This window comes from Erpetoichthys calabaricus, chromosome 11 (genome assembly GCF_900747795.2).
Source record: "Erpetoichthys calabaricus chromosome 11, fErpCal1.3, whole genome shotgun sequence".
Lineage (NCBI taxonomy): Eukaryota > Metazoa > Chordata > Cladistia > Polypteriformes > Polypteridae > Erpetoichthys > Erpetoichthys calabaricus.
The window spans coordinates 27,588,814-27,610,336 of record NC_041404.2 but is presented as its reverse complement, the minus strand read 5'-3'; the positions used below and the strand labels follow the sequence as shown (position 1 = coordinate 27,610,336).

Sequence of the window (21,523 nt, the reverse complement as noted above, 5' to 3'; positions counted from 1 at the left end):
TCACAGCTCCAACTTATTCAAAACTCGGCTGCAAGAGTCCTTACTCGAACCAGCAGCAGCGAGCACATAACACCCATCCTGTTCCGTCTTCACTGGCTCCCTGTGTCACAGAATCGAATATAAAATCCTATTAATAACCTACAAAGCCTTAAATAACCTTGCGCCAAACTACATCAGTGACCTTCTCCATCACTATGTGCCTGCCCACCCACTAAGGTCCTCTGATTCTGGTAATCTTGTTGTGCCCCTCACTAATCTACACTCCATGGGTGACAGGGCCTTCAGCTGTATAGCGCCCAGACTCTGGAATGACCTTCCGAAATTAATCAGGTCAGCTGACTCCATGAATTCTTTTAAAAAAACAACTCAAAACTCATCTGTTCAGGAAGGCTTTTAGCTCTACTTGACTTTATTACCCTTCTCTCAGTTTACCTCTCTGTCAAGATGCTCATGTAACCTGTGTGTGTGTGTGCGAGACCATCAATTATGTTGTCTGTTAGGCTTTTTCTCTGAATTCACTGTCGTAATCTTCTTTATTTATTTATCTGGTTTGTACAACGCTATATACTGTATACCCTGCCATTCTTCTTATATTCTGTAAGTGCCTTGAGCATGGGAAAGGCGCTATATAAATAAAATGTATTATTATTATATCAGACTATATTTTAAGACCAATTTAAACATAAACTAGGGGGCTTTGCCCCCAGTTTGCTTTTGTCACCAACCGACACCTACACCCCCTCACCCTTTCCCCACGTCTCTGCCACTCACGTTATGAAGAGGGGGGCTGGACGCACCCCAAGGTGATGTGGTCAATCCTCCGAAATCCCCTCATAAATGGTGATACAATGGGAAACAAATACATTTCTTTTTAACCTTCTCTTTGCTCGATCAGCTACTGGATTACTGCTGCCGTGCTGCGTGATCTGCATGTCACACAGCGCACTTCTGTCACCATACATTCGATCTCTTTTCACTTTTACCTTTTCATCAATATCACATTGAAGTTTGATTCCGTGTATGGAATTACATCGTGACAACGCAACATATAACTGTCCGTGAGTGAATATCGTGTCTTTCTCTCTGCAAGAAATGTGTCTGACATTAGCATTCACATAAATGAGAAATGAATTAGACGATCTACAAGTCTTCGACTTAAAGTTTAAATCCGAACAATATATTCAATCTCTTTTCGCTGTTCCGTTATTTCACCAAGTAATAATTTCTGTTTGTTTGTAGTAATGCAATCTTTACTATCAGTTGTTTGAGACTTTCGAATTTTAGTACAGTACTTCTATTATCTCTAACCTGCTCTGCATGTGTACCGTGACAATGTTTTTTAATTCTTTACGACGTTCTACTTTGTCATCTACTCTTTGTCTTTTATTTCCGGCCCAGGCATGATTACATCTCTTCGCACAAAGTTTCGTCTCACAGGACGTGAAAGTGTCTCTCTGAGAAAATCACGTCTCGTCTCCTTCCAACCTTTTTTTTTTTTATAATAGAGAGATATGGTGATTTCCAATGGGTTCACACACTATTTATAGCCACAGGTCATCTGTATTGCCTTTTAATGCCAAGTGACCAAGTTTATTTCTAAGGCCCTGTAGCAGTAGAGGCTTTTATCGACCTCTTGAACCCTCAGGTAGTACGCCAAACACCAGGTAAAAGTCCAAGTCTCTTTATTTTTATAATAATACAGTGCACAAAGCACCCTCCACTCCACACTACTCATATAATCAATAAACACTCAACAAATACCAATCCTCCTCTCCCAGACACTTCGCCACCCTTCCTCCCAGCTCAGCTTTCCCACAGTCCTTTTATACTCCCTGACCCGGAGGTGTTCCTGTCCAGCAGTCCACAAGTCCTTATTACTTCCGGGTCAGGGTAAAAGTCCTTTTCTTCAACCTGGAAGTACGTCATTTCTCCTGTTCATGTGACCAGGACGTACTTCCAGGTTATAAGGCACATAACAGTCTGTCAGCCTCCCTACAGCGACTCCCGGTGGCCCCCATGGTATCCAGCAGGGCTGTGCATACAAACTACAAGGTCCATGAGGCCCTGCTGGAATTCGGGGAACCTCCATGCTGTCGGAAGAGCTCCACCTGGCGGCCTGGGGGTGAGGGCCGGAATATTTAGCCGGCCATCCACCACAGCCCTCATCTTCCCACTTTTACCAACAACTAAGATTTCTGTTCTCCACTTGTTTAGCTTGAGGAAACTACTATTCATCCATTCAGAAAACGACGCACACTGGATCAGACAGCCTAGAACTTCAGGGTCATCAGGAGCGATAGATAAGCAAAGCTGCATGTCATCTGCATGGCTCACCTTGTGTTTTGAAATAATCTGGCCTGCAGGAAGAAATCAGAATAAATACCCACTGAAAAAAAATTAATTAGCTACTGTATTATAAAAAATGTTTTTCTCCTTTGATGATGACTTCACTATGAAAAATGATGATTTATTTTCTGATTAATTCTAGGTCACATCATTTATAAGAAATGCTTCAAAAAGCACAGAAGCCAACTCCCAGTTGTCAATGTGGAAGAACTACAGAGTTTCAATGCTCACGATCCTTTAACAGAACAATCCAAGCCTGGTATGGAGGAGTAGGGACGCACAATCATGCAGATGTGTTGATCACTTTCCAGTCACTAAAAAATGCGGAGGTCTCGTTTTCATTTTGATTTTATATTCACTATCTCGAGCAGCAATGGAGGCATAGTGGTTACCACCACTACTTTGCAGGCCCAATGTCCTGGGCTTGAATCCTGTATCTGGTCGTTGTCTTTGTGGAGTTTGCTTTTTTTTTCTTGTGTTTGTGTGGGTTATTTTTTCCAGCATCCCCCAACACATGCCGGTTAGGTTAATTAACGATTCTAAGTGGGCTTCGTGTGGATGTTTTTGATAGACTGTCGTCCTGTGCAGTTCTGCTGGGATGGCCCCAGGGCAACCTCGACCCTGAATGTTGGGTTTGAGAATGTTATTTTAAGTGGATTAAGAATGGGTTTGTGTGGGTTAAGTGGGTTAGAGAATGTAATTTTATGTTAACTACAAACTATATGTATTTTTACTCGTATTTGTTTTCAAACATGCGGTCTTATTTACAACTGTTGGTTCAGAAGTTTTTCAGTATTTGCTGAGATATAATTATTTTGAATGTGCAAGTTTTGAGCAAAAATATACAAGTTCTGGAAATTTTTAACATTTTTAGTATTTAGCCAGACAGTATAGATAATGGTGGAAAATGAGTAATAGTAATTATGATTGCATTTTAACAAAACCTGTAAAATGAAAGTATATTTGAACATTGAAGCATGAGCAATCGAATTCAATGAAATGATCGACCACAGACTTTAAGCAAAATCACAAGACACTAATCTGATATGGCATCTCCTCAAGTCAAACATACTTGCTGATGAACAACCAAATCTCAGAGAAGCAAAAGAAAAAGAAATGCATTACGAAAGACCCTTGGGCACGTTGTTGGAAAATGGATGTGTGCAGCATGTATGACTCTGGGTTCAAGGACTGGAGTCCTGAGTTACAGAAGTCACTGGCTGAATTGTGCTGGTGTAGCCAACCATGATGATCAATCAGTCTTCATTATGTCACCGTGGTGTGTGTGTTTAACCAGCTTGGTACGCTTACATAACCTGCTTATGAAACTACTCATGAAACAGTACTCATTCATGTGCAATGTGTGTATCTACTCTACTTATTAATAATCATAATAAAGAAAAGATTCATTGCTTTACCTTTAAACTACATATTCAGTGCGAAACTATACTGCTCAAAAAAATTAAAGGAACACTTTTTAATCCGAGTATAGCATCAAGTCAATGAACCCTCTGGGCTATTGATCTGCTCAGTTAAGCAGCAGAGGGGCTTGTTAATCAGTTTCAGCTGCTTTGGTGTTCATGAAATGAACAAAAGGTGCAGTAGAGGGGCAACAATGAGACGACCCCCAAAACAGGAATGGTTTAACAGGTGGAGGCCACTGACATTTTTCCCTCGTCATCTTTTCTGACTGTTTTGTCATTAGTTTAACATTTGACTACAGTCAGTGTCACTACTGGTAGCATGAGGTCATACCAGGACCCTACAGAGGTTGCACAGGTAGTCCAACTTCTCCAAAAATGGCACATCAATACATTTCATTGCCAGGTTTGCTGTGTCTCCCAGCACAGTCTCAAGGGCATGGAGGAGATTCCAGGAGACAGGCAGTTACTCTAGGAGAGCTGGACAGGGCAGTAAAAGGTCCTTAACCCATCAGCAGGACTGACTGGTATCTGCTCCTTTGGGCAAGGAGGAACAGGATGAGCACTGCCAGAGCCCTACAAAATGACCTCCAAAAGGCCACTGGTGTGAATGTCTCTGACCAAACAATCAGAAACAGACTTCATGAGGGTGGCCAGAGGGCCCCACATCCTCTAGTGGGCCCTGTGCTCACTGCCCAGCCCCATGGAGCTCGATTGCCAATCGAATACCAGAATTGGCAGACCCACCACTGGCGCTCTCTGCTTTTCACAGATGAGAGCAGGTTCACCCTGAGCACATGTGACAGACGTGAAAGGGTCTAGAGAAGCCATGGAGAACATTATGCTGCCTGTAACATCGTTCAGCATAACTGGTTTGGTGGTGGGTCAGTGATGGTCTGGGGAGGCATATACTTGGAGAGACGCACAGACCTCTACAGGCTAGACAATGACACCTTGACTGCCATTAGGTATTGGGATGAAATCCTTGGACCCATTGTCAGACCCTATGCTGGTGCAGTGGGTCCTGGGTTCCTCCTGGTGCACGACAATGCCCGGCCTCATGTGGCGAGAGTATGCAGGCAGTTACTGGAGAAGGAAGGAATTGATACCATTGACTGGCCCCCACACTCGCCTGACCTAAATCCATTGACACCTCTGAGACACTATGTTTTGGTCCATCCGACACCACCAGGTTGCACCCTCAGACTGTCCAGGAGCTGAGAGATCCCCTAGGACACCATCCGTCGTCTCATTAGGAGCATGTGCCTGCCCCCCAACATTGTTAGGTATGTATACAAGCACGTGGGGGCCATACAAACTACTGAGTGCAATGAAATTTCAGCAAAATGGACGAGCCTGCCACATCATTTTTTCACTTTGATTTTTGGGGTGTCTTTGAATTCAGCCCTCTGTAGGTTGATAATTTTCATTTCTTTCAAACGATGTGGCATCCTTTCGTTCTTAACACATTACCCAGTCCATATCAGTAGAGATATCCAGCAGGATTTTTCCCCATTGAGATCCGATGTGTTTTCAAAGTGTTCCTTTAATTTTTATTGAGCAGATTATTTCCGTCAATGTAGCCTTCCCATCGGGAGGATTCTCTCACCCTCACCCATGATTGTCATAGCTGCAAAAGTATTTTGATTCCCAGCCAGTGGTGGTAAAATAGAGCAAATGTGCAAGTAGGAAAGCAGGCTTTTATAAATTTCATTCTCAAAGCATTATTCAAAGAGATTCACCCATAAACAAAAGCAAAATAAAGTGTGACGATGCACACCAAACAACCTGGTATGGCAAGATGTGCAATATGGTAGCAGACACACCTGAAAGAAACAGAGGAAAATGTGCTGGGAGAGCACAACGCTCATGACAGCTCCAGCATACCAACCACCCATGCTCAGAGTCTCCTTAGCCGATGATTGGAGATCAAGCTAGACAACATCAGAGCATTGATTAAGTTCCAGCAAGACATTCATGACTGCAAAATCTTTTGTCCCAGAGACATGGCTGACTGTGACAGTACTGGACTATGCCCTCATCAAGACTGGTGATTTCAACAAGGCTAGTCTCAAAAAAGGTAATATTGAAGTTTTATCAGAACGTTAAATGCTCTATCAGAGTGTACAGGACACTGGATCATCGCTATGCTACATTTAAAGGTGGCCATAAAGCACAGACGCTGCCTCTTTTGGGCCAATCGGATGATGTCACCATCTTTCTTATGCTCCAATCATGCATAAGGTCACACGTTAACCAGACCAATCAGAGGCTATTCTCCAGGACATACGGAGTATTTCTGACAAGGAAATGTTCAGGCTCAACTCTGATGACCACTTCAATGCATTTACGGAAGGTGCAACGTCCTGTATTGGAATTCTCACATATGAAACAGCACCAAAAGTCACCATCGTTGACTTATCTGAACCAGAAACCATGGGTGGATAAAGCCACTTGTCATGCACTAAACTCTCGCAAAGCTGCGTACAACTCAGGGCTTGAGTCTGGGTATATGGACGATGACAAATCCGCCTCGTACAATCAAAGAACTGTGAAAGCCGCTAAGCAACAATGTGGGGAGAAAGTGAACAGGGCAACTGAAGCAGTCTGGTGTGTGGCAAAGTCTGTGGACAATAACTGACTATAAAGCAACACCTCCCACCATGGTGAGTGGCGTCCCCTTTCTGGCAGACAAGCTTAAACATTTCTATGTGCGCTTCAACGTGAATGCTGCTAACAGCAGTTATCATTTTAACACAGTTGTGGTGCAAGATCACCTCAGTGAAGAAACTGCACACGGCATAAGAAGGCAGCTGGTGCAGATGGTATTCCAGGACACATTTTCAAGATCTATGCTAATCAACTTTCATGGTAATATTTCTCTCCTTAATCCCGTCTACTGTACCAACAAGCTTTCAAAGATCCACTGACCCTGTACTTAAAAGCAAGTCCAAACTGTCTGAATGAATTTCGTTAACACTAACACTTATAGCAAAGAAGTGCTTCGAGAGGCTAGTCAAAAATTACACACACTCTTCTCTGCCAGAAGAATTAGATCCAGTACAGTTTGCGTATTGCTCCAGTAGATCCACAAAGGATGCCACGACCTTAATCCTACATACAGTACTGGCCCACCTCAACAATGAGAATTGTGTGTGCCTTACCCTTACCTTACCCCTCTAAGGTCTTTGCCATGCTCAAGACCCACATCTGAACCCACTTTTAAGTTCTTGAAAGGAAGACCCCAGGCGATTTGAGTAAGTGGCCATATCTCATCATCCCTCATCACCCCAGATAAAGAGGACCAGGTGGTGCATGAGTGGCTGTGCAGACTACCAAATGCCTTTTCTAGAGGAATACAAGCTCTGTTAGCACTGGATAACTTCCACTGAATGCCACAGAGATAATGTGGAAAAATGAGTACAGTAATCCCTCCTCCATCGCGGGGGTTGCGTTCCAGAGCCACACGCGAAATAAGAAAATCCGCGAAGTAGAAACCATATGTTTATATGGTTATTTTTATATTGTCATGCTTGGGTCACAGATTTGCGCAGAAACACAGGAGGTTGTAGAGAGACAGGAACGTTATTCAAACACTGCAAACAAACATTTGTCTCTTTTTCAAAAGTTTAAACTGTGCTCCATGACAAGACAGAGGTGACAGTTCTGTCTCACAATTAAAAGAATGCAAACATATCTTCCTCTTCAAAGGAGTGCGCGTCAGGAGCACAGAATATCACATAGATAGAGAAAACAACCTCTAGCAAACAAATCAATAGGGCTGTTTGGCTTTTAAGTATGCGAAGTACCGCGGCACAAAGCTGTTGAAGGCGGCAGCTCACACCCCCTCCGTCAGGAGCAGACAAGGAGAGATAGAGAGAGACAGAGTTTGTTTTTCAGTCAAAAATCAATACGTGCCCTTCGAGCTTTTAAGTATGCGAAGCACCGTGCAGCATGTCATTTCAGGAAGCAGCTGCACAGAAGGTAGCAACGTGAAGATAATCTTTCAGCATTTTTAGACGAGCGTCCGTATCGTCTAGGTGTGCGAACAGCCCCCCTGCTCAATCCCCATACGTCAGGATCAGAGAAAGTCAGCGCAAGAGAAAGAGAAAAGTGAGCAATCTAGCTTCTCAGCCATCTGCCAATAGCGTCCCTTGTATGAAATCAACTGGGCAAACCAACTGAGGAAGCATGTACCAGAAATTAAAAGACCTATTGTCCGCAGAAATCCGCGAACCAGCAAAAAATCCGCGATATATATTTAAATATGCTTACATATAAAATCCGCGATGGAGTGAAGCCGCGAAAGGCGAAGCGCGATATAGCGAGGGATTACTGTACTCTCTTCTAATTTGGCTGACATCTTTAAACAAGGCATCTTGGAACATTTGAGATGCAACTGATTACAATTCTTTTGTTTTTCCAATTGGAGCACAGGCAGATGAAGTGACTTGCTCAGAGTCTCACAGTGTCAGGATTTGAACACAGAACCTTAAGGCTTGAAGTCAAAAGGCTTACACAATCAGTTGTAAGGCCCCACTGCTGCAATAAATTAAGTTTTCATTTGCCTCATCCTAATAAACAAGACAAATTTTTAAATTTTTGTAAGATTTAAAAAACACAAAAAAAACAAAACCACAACCACTTTAATGATGTAAAGAATGTAAAGCATTTAATTTTGTTACATTATTGTACACTACAAAATGCTTTAGTTTTATCATTTACAGTACAGAAATCTTTGAAAATATGAATAAAATTAATGTTTCATACATGGTCCAGAGTATGTACACGTAAAAGCTGCTTCATAGATGTTAAAGCAAAAAAAAAAAGCATCAAAAAGAGGGAAACGAGTCCAAAAACTGCTTCCCAGCCGATCACTTTGTTCTTGTACTGAGTGTTTCTGAGCTGCGGCTGGACAGACTGTCCAGCTAATCAGGGTTTCCAAGTAAATCATACAAAGAGCCAAAATTGTATCAAATATGATGGTGGGGTCAACATTAAAAATAGTCCTCTGAAAACAAGTCCTTACATTGTTACTGAAATCAAAATGCATTTGTTTTAAGGAAGGAATGAATGAATACAATAATTCAAGCAGCATTCTCTAAATCTCTGGTCTCTCCAGGGTGAAAGGAAGGCTAGAAATACAGAGAAGAGAGACTGAGACTTCACTCAGGGGACATGCATTACGTAGCAGCTCTGGGACCAGCAAAGAAGAATTCAGGATGATTCCACCCTAAAATCACTGCTAATTAAAACACAACTGCAGAGGTTTGTGGGACTCCATTAATGGTTACTTGAGCATTTCGGCTGCATGGTTTAATCACTCTAAAAGCAGCATGTCACTGGGGAACAGTACGCTTGGATCGGTTATTCAAAATCATTTTTTGTCATATATTTATATATGTATATGGCCTGTTTGTAAACTTATTTACCCTTTGACAAATCCCATCTCATCATAAATACAAAGAAAACAATGATTACAAGAATAAATTTTACATAAAGTCTGATTCCTAATTATACAGTCTAAATCAGCAAAAAAAGAAATATAAATGCTTTTGCGATTTGATTTTTTTTTTTTTTTTTTTTTTTTTTTTACACAGACTGGCAGATAAGAGTTTGAAGGAAGGCTACAGCAAAGTACATAAATCAAAAGTGATGTTAGACATGGTGAATTCAAATACAAATTATTTTATGCATATAGGAAGTGTGGTCCAAAGTGTATTTCATTAGGGAAGAAATGATAAAATGTTTCAGAAGTCTATAATTTCAAAACTGAACTGAAAATTCAAGACTTAAAACATGTAAACAAATCATAAATAATTTTTAAGGAAGGTACTACATTCTATTAGAGTTTCATAACACACACGCACGCACGCACGCACTTCACCAAGTGATATTTGTTTAAACTGGGTGAAAACAAAACACTTGTTATTTTAATATAAAAATGCAGCCAATTTATTTAAAATGTTAACTTCACAGTATTTTAATAAATGTGTTTCTATTCTCTTGTTTTACCTTAATTTACCAATAGTGCAGTATAAAAGACTTTAATAATGGCTTGATTCTTTGACTTTTACATTTTAAACCTCTCCTTAAAATTACTTTTACTGTGTAGTGTCAACAACTCTGAGCTACCCTCTTTAAATCAAATTCTTAAGCCAGTCCATACAATGGCAAGTAGTAATAATATAAAAAGCAGTTCAAAGCTTTCTTATAAATAAAACACTTAAATTTTTATCTCCTATATGATTAAACTGCAAAAAAAAGTGAAAATTTAAAGAAAAATTATACACAGTAGTTAATTACAGAAACTAATCTTATATACTTTGATACTTTACTCTTTTTCTCATCCATTACTTAATTTGTATTATGGAAAATTTTGGAATACTGAAAAGAAAAATAAACCCATCATACAGAATTTAACACAATATACAAGTGTGAGGTTTAAACGCATTCAGTTTTCTTACCAGTCGAGATACTTATTGCTCACACACACACACACACAAAAAAAAAAAAGAGAAAGTTAAATATAAAACAAATTTGCTTTTCCAAATTGATTGCGGGGAAAAACAGGTTTGAGTTAAAAGACACAACACAAACACAAATGCATTTTACTGAAATGGCCTTGCATAATAAACTAGAATCATTTTCATTTAAAAAGTGGCTATTTAAACATTGCATTTATTCTTTTAAATCTGCTAAAATGTTTGAATTGATATAAAACACAGACATCCTGACCTTAATTTCAAACCAACTGAATGTTATTTTAACTATTAGTTAGAGAGAGGGTGGAGAAGAAAGAATTAGTGATGAATTTCTAATTTGTTCAAAAAAAAAAAAAAAAAAAAGACAGTTTGTTTTAAGTCTTTTTCTGAAGACAGGCACTGTTGCTGAATGGTGGCATTCATGATGCTTCATTTCTTTAAGAAGAAAAATTTCAAAAGGAAAACTTCTATTTTATTTGCTCACTTGCTGCTGCAAATGCAGAAGAAACTCATAATAAGAGAAGGCTGATTCAGTTCGGTCTTCAATCATGTTCTGCATAAAATTAGTCTTTAGTGGGCTTTCATTCCTTCAAAAGAAAAAAAATGCATTTATTATCAAAATTGACAGACATCTGCATTATTTGTTTCCTTTAATAAATATTAAATGTCCTTAATTTTTATTGTTGGCAAGAGAATGCCGTGCTCATACATCAGTTATGAGCTCTTACCACACAGGGCAGGACAGTGTAAGGCAGCAATGAGCTCTAGCACTTGTTTCTTGGCTAGTGGATGCCACATTAATTTTAAAAAAATAGGAAAACAAGATAAAACAATGCGTCAGAAATGCTTGGATTCTACCATTTAGAATGTGGCTGTGAAGTAGACTTTTTGATTTTCACCAACACAAAGAAAAAACCCTACATACCAAAGCCAAAGGCACAAAGTGTGAAAATGGCACAACTTCATAAAGCAAAGAAGCCAGCAGAGGACTGAGCTACTATGCCCCTCTTTTAAAGAACTGCAGAGTTCTTGAAAAGGTATGTAAAAAGATACTTTTTTCAATGGTTTGCCAGTCTCACAGTATACTGTAATCGTGTGTGTAGTTTTCACATTCTTTCAATGCTACTGTGCGTTATCCTGAAAGTCTTGGTATTCTAAAGAGTCCAGATTGACTTCAGATGTGTTGTCGTTTCATGTTCGGAACTTCATAGGTAATCCATTTTCCTGTGCAATAGGTGGCTATAAGAATTAGAATTTATGTAACATTTAAGCCTGTATTCTTGCAGTTTTGTAAATGGCAGAGGGGATCGTAATGACTCCTGTGCAAATTGACATTTTGCAGTTGTAAATGCTAAGTAAACAAAGGACATAGCAGGTGAGATACATAAGCACACACATAGACAAATCATTTTTTTTTTTTTTTTTTTTTATCCAAGCTGATATTATATCTGAAAGTTTGACTTACTATTCTGGCAACTACTCCTACTTGCAAGCACATTAGCCATCAATCGGCATATGTTATCCCTCCCCCAGTCTGTCAGTCACAGTAGATTTGGGACCATTATTCCACCTGACCTTAATACATAACCATGCTCATACTGTCAACATCTTTAAATGACAACTGTAGCCATGCACAATATTTAATAATTTACACATTTCACCAGCATGCACAGAGCAGACTACTGCACCAAATGTGTAAAATCATGAGTCCTCACATTTTGTTCATCAACACACACATTTAACAGGGAACACTGCTAACCTGATTTCTGTGATGTTGCACTAATTATACATTTGACTTAAAAGACTGCTTATATTAAGCTTTCACCCATTAGCACTTAAGTACATGCAGACACATAAATATACATACACACATATACATACATATACACACACATTTATATATGAGGCTGGCATCTTGTCTGGGATTGATGAAATTCCCTTACCTAGCTGGGAAGCCCTAATAAAGTGGGCTTCCTGGCCAGGGTGGTTACAGTTTCCTTTCCGAGTAAGATGCTAAGGGAGGGTGCTGGAAGAAGGATCCCCTTAAAAAAAAAAAAAAATACCACCCTTCATCTCAACTAAGAAGGCAGAGTTGGGAGTGGAGGCACACAAAGCTAGCCCAGGGGAGGAATGGAAGAGGAGGAAAAAAAGAAAAAGGAACTATATTGTTTACTGTGGAAGGTATTTATGTTAAATAAAAGGTTTAACTGAACCCGGGACTGTTCTTACTATAGCTGTGTCTAGAGTTTTTCAGTAAATTCCGAGTGATTTTTTTTTTTTTTTTTTAATCTGTATGTTGTGAATTTATTTTTAACTAGCCTTTATGCTATCCTTCCTAATTAGACTACAGCTGCATCTCAATAAATTAGAATATCATCATAAAGTTAATTTCGGTAATTCAAATCAAAAAGTGAAACTCATTATATAGATTCATTACACACAGTGATATATTTCAAGTGTTTATTTCTTTTCATTTTGCTGATTATGTCTTACAGGTATTGAAAACTCAAAATTCAATATCTGAGAAAATTAGAACATTATGAAAAAGTTCACTATTGCAGACTCATGGTGTCACACTCCACTCGGCTAATTAACCTAGAACACCTACAAATGTGTCCTAAGCCTTTAGATGGTCTCTCAGTCTGGTTCAGTAGGCTACACAAGGAGGGTAAGCCACAAAAGGTCATTGCTAAAGAAGCTGGCTGTTCACAGAGTGCTGTATCCAAGCATATTAATGGAAAGTTGAGTGGAAGGAAAAAATGTGGTAGAAAAGGGTCCACAAGCAACAGGGATAACCGCTGGCTTGAGAGGATTGTGAAGCAATCCATTCAAGAATTTGGGGGAGATTCACAAGGAGTGGACTGTGGTTGGAGTCAGTGCTTCAAAAGCCACCATATACAAATGTATCCGGGACATGGGCTACAACTGTTGCATTCCTTGTGTCAAACCACTCCTGAACCAGAGACAACATCAGAAGTGTCTTACCTGGGCTAGGGAGAAAAAGGGCTGGACTCAGTTGCTCAGTGGTCTAAAGTCCTCTTTTCAGATGAAAGTAAATTTTGCATTTCATTTGGAAATCAAGGTCACATAGTCTGGAGGAAGAGTGGAGAGGCACAGATTCCAAGTTGCTTGAGGTCCAGTGTGACATTTCCACAGTCAGTTATGATTTGGGGAGCCATATCATCTGCTGGTATTTGTCCATTGTATTTTATCAAGTCTAAAGTCAGTGTAGCCATCTACCAGGAAATTTTAGAGCACTTTGTGCTTCCCTCTGCTGACAAGCTTTATGGAGATGCCAATTTCATTTTCCAGCAGGACTTGGAACCTGCCCACACTGCCAAAAGTACCAATACCTGATTTAATGACCATGGTATTACTGTACTTGATTGGCCAGCAAACTCACCTGACCAAAGCCCCAAAGAGCATCTATGGGGTATAGTCAAGAGGAACACAAGAGAGACTAGACCCAACAATGCAGACGAGCTGGAGGCTGCTATCAAAGCATCCTGGGATTCCATAACACCTCAGCAGTGCCACGGGCCTATTGGCTCCATGCCATGCCGCATCAATGCAGTAATTCAGGCAAAAGGAGTCCCAACCAAGTTTGAGTATATACATGGACATACTTTTCAGTAGGTCAACATTTCTGTATTAAATATATATATAATTTTTTTATTGGTCTTATGTAATATTCTAATTTTGTGAGATACTGAATTTTGAGTTTTCATTACCTGTAAGCCATAATCAGCAAAATGAAAATGTGTAAAGAATCTACATAATGTAAGAGTTTCACTTTTTGAATTGAATTACTGAAATAAATTAACGTTGATATTTTAATTTATTGAGATGCACATGTATATAGAAAATAGCTGACAGTAGCTGCTTTACTATAATTACCTTGAATACATGTACATCTACCATCCAATTTCTCAGTGAGCCAGACCTCTTTTTTTAATTCACCATCTTGTTCTAATAAATAAATACCTAACCAGAAAACAACACAGGAGTAGAAGCTAAACAAGTTATTGAAAGAATCTCATAACAATGGAAGGTGGATGAAACCTTTACTGACTTTGATCAAGGGAAATGTTTGTTTTCAAAAGAATAAACTAGATGAATTCCAAGCACATAGACTTTTCAGTCTGATTACAGAGATGCATCATAGAGTTCACAGAAATGTTGCTGGGCTGAAAATCATTCTAATGATGTAATTGCTATTGATGGGTTTGGTGCACACATTCATAGACAAAGACTGTCATCATGAACAATGGACATAACCATGGTGTCAAGATTTCTATCTATAGATTTAGTACCATCGAGCATCACTTTTTAATTAAGAACGTAATTGATAATTTTTGTTTGGATTCTAAATTGATTACCTGGATCCTCGATTTTTTTTAAATGACAGAACACAAAACAGTATGTGTGGATTTCTGCTTCTCAGGCAGAAGCCATCTTCAGTTTCCAAAGATGGAAACTACTGCCATCAGGTTGCAGATTTAGTTTCCAAAGACACTAACGTTACAGATTTAAGAAATCTTGTTTCCAGTACTACAAGTATTTTGAATTTAAGCTGTAAGGGCTTAGATGCACACCAAGATTTTACAGTGTACTTTAACAATTCAACACCCTTACAAGCAACAATTCTAAGCATGTATTCTGATTGGAAAAAATGATATAATTTCTCATCTCTTGATTTATTGTATCTGTGACAGAATGCTTTGTTTGTACTTTTCTGGTGTACACACACACACACACACACACACACATCCAGTAGATATAAAAAAAATATTTTACCTGATTACATGTAGTACAGGAAAGAAAGGTCTTTGCTCTCTTAACCAAGATATGAAAGACCTTAATTTAACAGATTCGGCCGTGTCTAGCTCAGGGAGCTGGGTCTAAGAGGGGAGAGGAGGAGGGGGATGGGGGGTGAAAGCAAAAAGTATACTGATTAGTTTATCTGCAAGTAAATGTTTGTTACATCCATGTAAACTGATAGTCGTCTTTATAGTCTGGGCCTCACCATATTTTGTGGTATTGCTGTATAGTCCGATACTCCCAAAACTTGATTAAAAAAATTAGGTGCACAACTTCCTCCAACCCAAAGAAACATAACCTGGAATAAAAATATTTTTTTATTACATAAATTGATGGCAAGGAGGAAGACAAAAAAAAAAAATTCATTTGAGACTTCACCCACAGCACAGTATGGATATTAGTTATGCACACTTACTCATTTAAGCATAATGTATGTGATTGTACAAACTAATCTGAACTTAGTAAAAAATACCAGAACTTTCTAAAACTGCCTAACAAACCCATAATAAACCAAACACAGAAATACAGAACAAGTACAAATTAAAGAACCTTACATATAGGCAGAAAACAGTGCTCAGTACAGACTAATTACAGATTATTTTAATTAAGTACTGGTAGTTCTCTGTAGTTGATCTATATTGATAATCATTTTAAAACTTGAATTATTATTTCTGTTCAAAGTTCAAGTTTACTTTGGAATCAAAAATTCCAAATTGTAAAAGCAGCATTCTTTAAGTATAAAATAAAAATTTCAATGAAATAGCTTATGTTTAACATTACAAGTTATATGCTAACATTTTGCAGCTTAACCTGATTTAGAAGTGTTGATTTCCTGCCATATAGACAGCCAAATGTGCAGTGCTTTTTATGAATAACCAATGTAAATTACAGTACAGGTGCTGGTCATAAAATTGGAATATCATGACAAAGTTGATTTCAGTAATTCCATTCAAAAAGTTAAACTTACATATTAGATTCATTCATTACACAAAGACTGATGTATTTCAAATGTTTATTTCTTTTAATGTTGATGATTATAACTGACAACTAATGAAAGTCCCAAATTCAGTATCTCGGAAAATTAGAATATCAATCAACACCAATGCAAAAAAAAGGATTTTTAGAAATGTTGGCCAACTGAAAGGTATGAACATGAAAAGTATGAGCATGTACAGCACTCAATATTTAGTTGGGGCTCCTTTGGCCTGGATTACTGCAGCAATGCGGCATGGCATGGAGTCGATCAGTCTGTGGCACTGCTCAGGTGTTATGAGAGCCCATGTTGCTCTGATAGTGGCCTTCAGCTCTTCTGAATTGTTGGGTCTGGCATATTGCATCTTCCTCTTCACAATACCCCATAGATTGTCTATGGGGTTAAGGTCAGGCGAGTTTGCTGGCCAATCAAGAACGGGGATACCATGGTCCTTAAACCAGGTACTGGTAGCTTTGGCACTGTGTGCAGGTGCCAGGTCCTGTTGGAAAATGAAATCTGCATCTCCATAAAGTTCGTCAGCAGCAGGAAGCATGAAGTGCTCTAAAACTTCCTGGTAGACGGCTGCGTTGTCCTTGGACCTCAGAAAACACAATGGACCAACACCAGCCGATGACATGGCACCCCAAACCATCACTGACTGTGGAAACTTTACACTGGCCCTCACGCAACGTGGATTCTGTGCCTCTCCTCTCTTCCTCCAGACTCTGGGACCTTGATTTCCAAAGGAAATGCAAAATTTACTTTCATCAGAGAACATAACTTTGGACCACTCAGCAGCAGTCCAGTCCTTTTTGTCTTTAGCCCAGGCAAGACGCTTCTGACGCGGTCTCTTGTTCAAGAGTGGCTTGACACAAGGAATGCGACAGCTGAAACCCATGTCTTGCATATGTCTGTGCGTGGTGGTTCTTGAAGCACTGACTCCAGCTGCAGTCTACTCTTTGTGAATCTCCCCTACATTTTTGAATGGGTTTTGTTTCACAATCCTCTCCAGGGTGCGGTTATCCCTATTGCTTGTACACTTTTTTCTACCACATCTTGTCCTTCCCTTCGCCTCTCTATTAATGTGTTTGGACACAGAGCTCTGTGAACAGCCAGCCTCTTTAGCAATGACCTTTTGTGTCTTGCCCTCCTTGTGCAAGGTGTCAATGGTCGTCTTTTGGACAACTGTCAAGTCAGCAGTCTTCCCCATGATTATGTAGCCTACAGCACTAGACAGAGACCATTTAAAGGCTTTTGCAGGTGTTTTGAGTTAATTAGCTGATTAGAGTGTAGCACCAGGTGTCTTCAATATTGAACCTTTTCACAATATTCTAATTTTCCGAGATACTGAAATTTGGGACTTTCATTAGTTGTCAGTTATAATCATCAACATTAAAAGAAATAAATATTTGAAATACATCAGTCTGTGTGTAATGAATGAATCTAATATACAAGTTTCACTTTTTGAATGGAATTACTGAAATAAATCAACTTTGTCATGATATTCTAATTTTATGACCAGCACCTGTATATTTAAAAAATTCATCTCAAATCCGCTTAACATAATTCAGTGTCATGGGGGCTCGTGATTATTCCAGAAAAATGTGTTTATAATCACACAGGACTGAACTGGCGGGGCCAACAGTCCATTCCTGAGCACACAGGGCTTCTTAGGACTTGCCAGTCTGCCTAACCAGGACTTTGGAGATGCAGGAAGGAAGCCTATTCAGACATGGGCAAAACATGCCAACTCCAAAAGGACAATTACTGGGTATAGGATTTGAAAGCACAGCATACCACCACTCCACCTAATAAAAACTAATGATTAGCTGGCAAAAACTCTTTCAGCTACTCTTTTCTTTCAACATAAAGATACTTCAGCTAATCACTGTAAAATGCAGTGTAAAACACACTGGATGTCTAGATCAGAGTAGGTGAATGCAGCGGCACTTGTTTATTAGAGACTGATGAGAGCAAATAAGATTTTCACAGAGTTACGAGGGTTGTCTGGGTTCCGCGCGGAATCACTCGAAATAAGTAGCCAAGGATTTTTTTTTTTCTATTTCTCTCATGTACTTCGATCCTTTTTAAACTTTTTCCAAGTATTCACCGCCAACATCAATGCACTTTTGGGCTCTTCTGACCCACGCCGCAAAACACTCGCGAAAGGCCGTCTTTGGGAGGTTGACCAGCTGTTCTTTGACAGCTGCAATCAGTTCCTCTCGAGTTTCGAAATTGTGGCCTCGCAGGGGTTCTGTCACCTTCGGGAAGAGCCAAAAGTCACATGGTGCAAGATCAGGCGAGTAGGGTGGCGGGTTCAAAACGTTGACACCACTGTCTTCAATGAAATGCTTCGTCACATTAGCCGTGTGGGCTGGCGCATTGTCATGATGCAAAAAGTGCCTTCGCAAGTTCTTGGACCAGCCTCTAGCCATCGCAGAAAAAACGTCAGGCAGGCACTGAGTGGTGTACCACTCAGAGGTGACAGTTGTCCCCCTCCATCAGCGGAATTGACGCGACAATGCCATCGATGTTGAAAAAGATGGCAAACATGGTGCGTTCCACCGAGCAGATTAAACCATCAGAAAAGTCGTAAAAATTCATCACTCGAAAGTCACGCACGCACGGAGTCGGGAGCTTCGCCGCTAGCGCCGGCTGCGCACTCTCAGTTCGTTTGCTTCTCGTGTTCATTCTGAAGGAAGAGAGGGAGCAAAACATCTGAACAAAAACATGCAACCACTTGAATAATCCCTCTACACAGCAGAACAGGTTTCGACAGGCTGACACTCGACAAACGATAAAATTCCGCGCGGATCCCAGACAACCCTCGTATTTGCGAACTAGTTATGGTAATCAGCAGAATGTTTAATTCATAGAATATACTACAAATACATATATAATATAGATACTTGCATGAATGAAATTAGGATAAGCCTAATAGGCTTATTAGGAATTACCATTCAGTGCAATTCTGCAAAAATACATAATAGCTGAACATGTGGTCAGGGAAAATGTATGAGACTAGGGGGGCTTTGCCCCCCTGCTCGCTTCGCTCGCCAACCCCTGTGGTTTGGTTAATCGGATATACAATTTAAAATTTTTTTTTTCCTTTGGAATTGTTTCAATTTCATTATTTGCACTTTTACTTTAAAGCTTCATTAAAAGCAATATGTTTTGGAGACACATTGTGACAACGCAACGTATAACTGCCCGTGAGTGAATATTGCTTCTGTTTCTCTAATAAATAATCCGACTTTTTCTAATGTTTGTCCCTGTGAGTTATTGATTGTCATAGCAAACGCTATTCTCCCAGGTAAACTGTAAACATATTAATACGAATGGCATATCACGATCTCCTTTGGTGTGTAATGTTATTTGCGGAATATATACATTACCTTTCTTTTTGCCTGTTAAAATTTGCATCGCTTCTCCGTGATCATCAATATACACCTGACCGAATTGTGTATTCTTTGAAAATTAACTTGTCATTGCTTTAACTGTTCCGGGACCACAGATTCTCATAGTGTATGGTCCATTATTGTGTAAATCCACGTTTTGTGCATTGAATGATGCGAATGCGAAAAGACTTTGTTGTTTACTCTTTGCCTTTTATTTCTGACCTCGATTTGTCCTGCTATTTTTTCAATTACACCTGGTTCTGATGATTAATCACCTCGTTTGCGGTAATGCAATCTTTTCTTTGATACTGCAGCGACTGACATGATAAAGTGTCACAAAAGTTTTACTTGAATAATCGCTGACTTCCTAGCCCCAAACACAACTTTCTAGCACCCTCTCCAACCCACAGTTCCCCCCCCCACCACATCAATCAATACCCCGCTATCAGCCTTCTGTGCTGTACTACGCCCTCCCTCAATCGGACCCAACAGTCACTTAAAACCAAAAAGCCCTCAACCTGGCTGGGACAAAACAATACTTTACAATACTTTCGAATTTTACTGCTTTCATATTCTGTACCTTTCTCTGCATGTGTATCACGCCATCGTTTGTTTGAGCCTTTCGAATTCCACTGCTTTCATAATCTCTTCTGTCTTTTTTTCTCTCCAACGCCTTTGGGTCTCTATTCTCCGTATTGTCCTTATACGCTTTATATGTGCCGAGAGCACATAATCTGTGTGTACTACACGAAAGTGTTTTTTGATGGGTGAGCTCTTATATATCTTTTGTAAGAAGGGCGTGTCTTGCAAGAATTTCATGTTCCACGTCCACGAGAGACGGCCCTGGGACAATCTCTTGGCACCAAGTCTCATGTTTACGGTCCCCGCGAGAGCACAGTGGCAAGTCTCTTTTGTCTCGCAGGTCTTTTAAATGTCTTCCGAGAAATTCCGAGAAGATCACATATTGTAGCTTTGCTTTTGCTTTCCAGGATTTTTTTTTTTTTTTTTTATAATAGAGAAAAATAAAACATACCAATAAAGCTGTGTTTATATACCGATAGAAGGCCACAGCAAGTATTCCTCTACATGACATAAAACTGAAGCATCACATTATAAATGAGGTCTGTGTTATCCTTCAAGGCTAGTTCATACTTTGAGAATGTAAATCCAAATTCATCCATGTAGACAACTATGCCATTTTTGGTATAAACCCAGATGAATGCACTCATCTATTTTTTAATTTTCTTGGCCACTTTCAGTTACTCTAACTGTTTTAGCCTCCTTCTCACCAGATATTATAAGAATCATACCCAGTCAGATTTTGTTTGTTTTAAGAAGGGTATTGAGATGACTTATTAAAAGCTCTTTAAAAATGTAAATTCTCTAATGCTGTATTACTTTTAAATTAATTTTTCAATATGAAGAAGTAAATTTAAACTTAAGGGAAATTTTAACACAAATGTAAACAAGTACTTTAGAAGCTATAGATGCAATGTGTAAGTTACCAAATGTGGTACTTTAAAGACCTTTTAAACTCTAATGCTTATTTTCAATTAAGCACTTTAGGAAACTGATGAACTTTCATCTTTTGATATAACCTGCATCATGTCTGCTGCAGATACACTATCTTTTTCAAAATCTGAAAACAGGGATTACTTACAGAGCCAGCATCCATTAAAAATGCTCCATCTCTGCTCAACTTCTCCACAGAAAGCTGCAGAATTGGGGGCTGTGGAATTACTTTGTCATTAACATTTATGGAGCCCTGGAGGGAAAACAGCAAAAAAACAGGAGGAATAATTTACAACACTTGTTAACAACAAAATAAAAACATTTATCCATCACCTGAATGACTTTGATCCAAGTTTGGGACACAGGCAGCCACAACCTAGAGCTGGAGCTAAGCTTAGATGAAGCATACCAATCCACTTAACACACTTAAGCACATGCCCATATGCCCATGCATACTCATTCAGAGGCAATTTGAGACACCAGTTTATCTAAACTGCACCACTTCTGGATATCAGAGAAAAAACAGAATAGGCAGATTAAAACTCCGTTTTCTTGGAGTGGCTAGAC

At 39.4% G+C, this 21,523-nt stretch overlaps 3 protein-coding genes across 3 annotated transcripts in view; 2 read left to right on the top strand and 1 right to left on the bottom strand.

The window, feature by feature from the left end:
• LOC127529560 (ileal sodium/bile acid cotransporter-like) overlaps positions 1–2,619 on the top strand; it is a 29,938-nt gene extending 27,319 nt beyond the window's left edge. The window contains exon 6 of the mRNA XM_051933473.1: positions 2,489–2,619. Within this exon, the coding sequence (XP_051789433.1) occupies positions 2,489–2,619 (131 nt within the window). The remainder of the gene's footprint in view (positions 1–2,488) is intronic.
• Positions 1–21,523, top strand: part of pitx1 (paired-like homeodomain 1) — a 554,834-nt gene that overhangs the window by 233,621 nt on the left and 299,690 nt on the right. The gene's annotated exons all lie outside the window — the stretch shown is intronic.
• sec24a (SEC24 homolog A, COPII coat complex component) overlaps positions 8,413–21,523 on the bottom strand; it is a 73,204-nt gene continuing 60,093 nt past the window's right edge. Inside the window, 4 exon segments of the mRNA XM_028812852.2 lie at positions 8,413–10,839; positions 15,050–15,153; positions 15,279–15,371; positions 21,105–21,209. Of these exon segments, the coding sequence (XP_028668685.2) occupies positions 10,725–10,839; positions 15,050–15,153; positions 15,279–15,371; positions 21,105–21,209 (417 nt within the window). The 3' untranslated portion in view covers positions 8,413–10,724.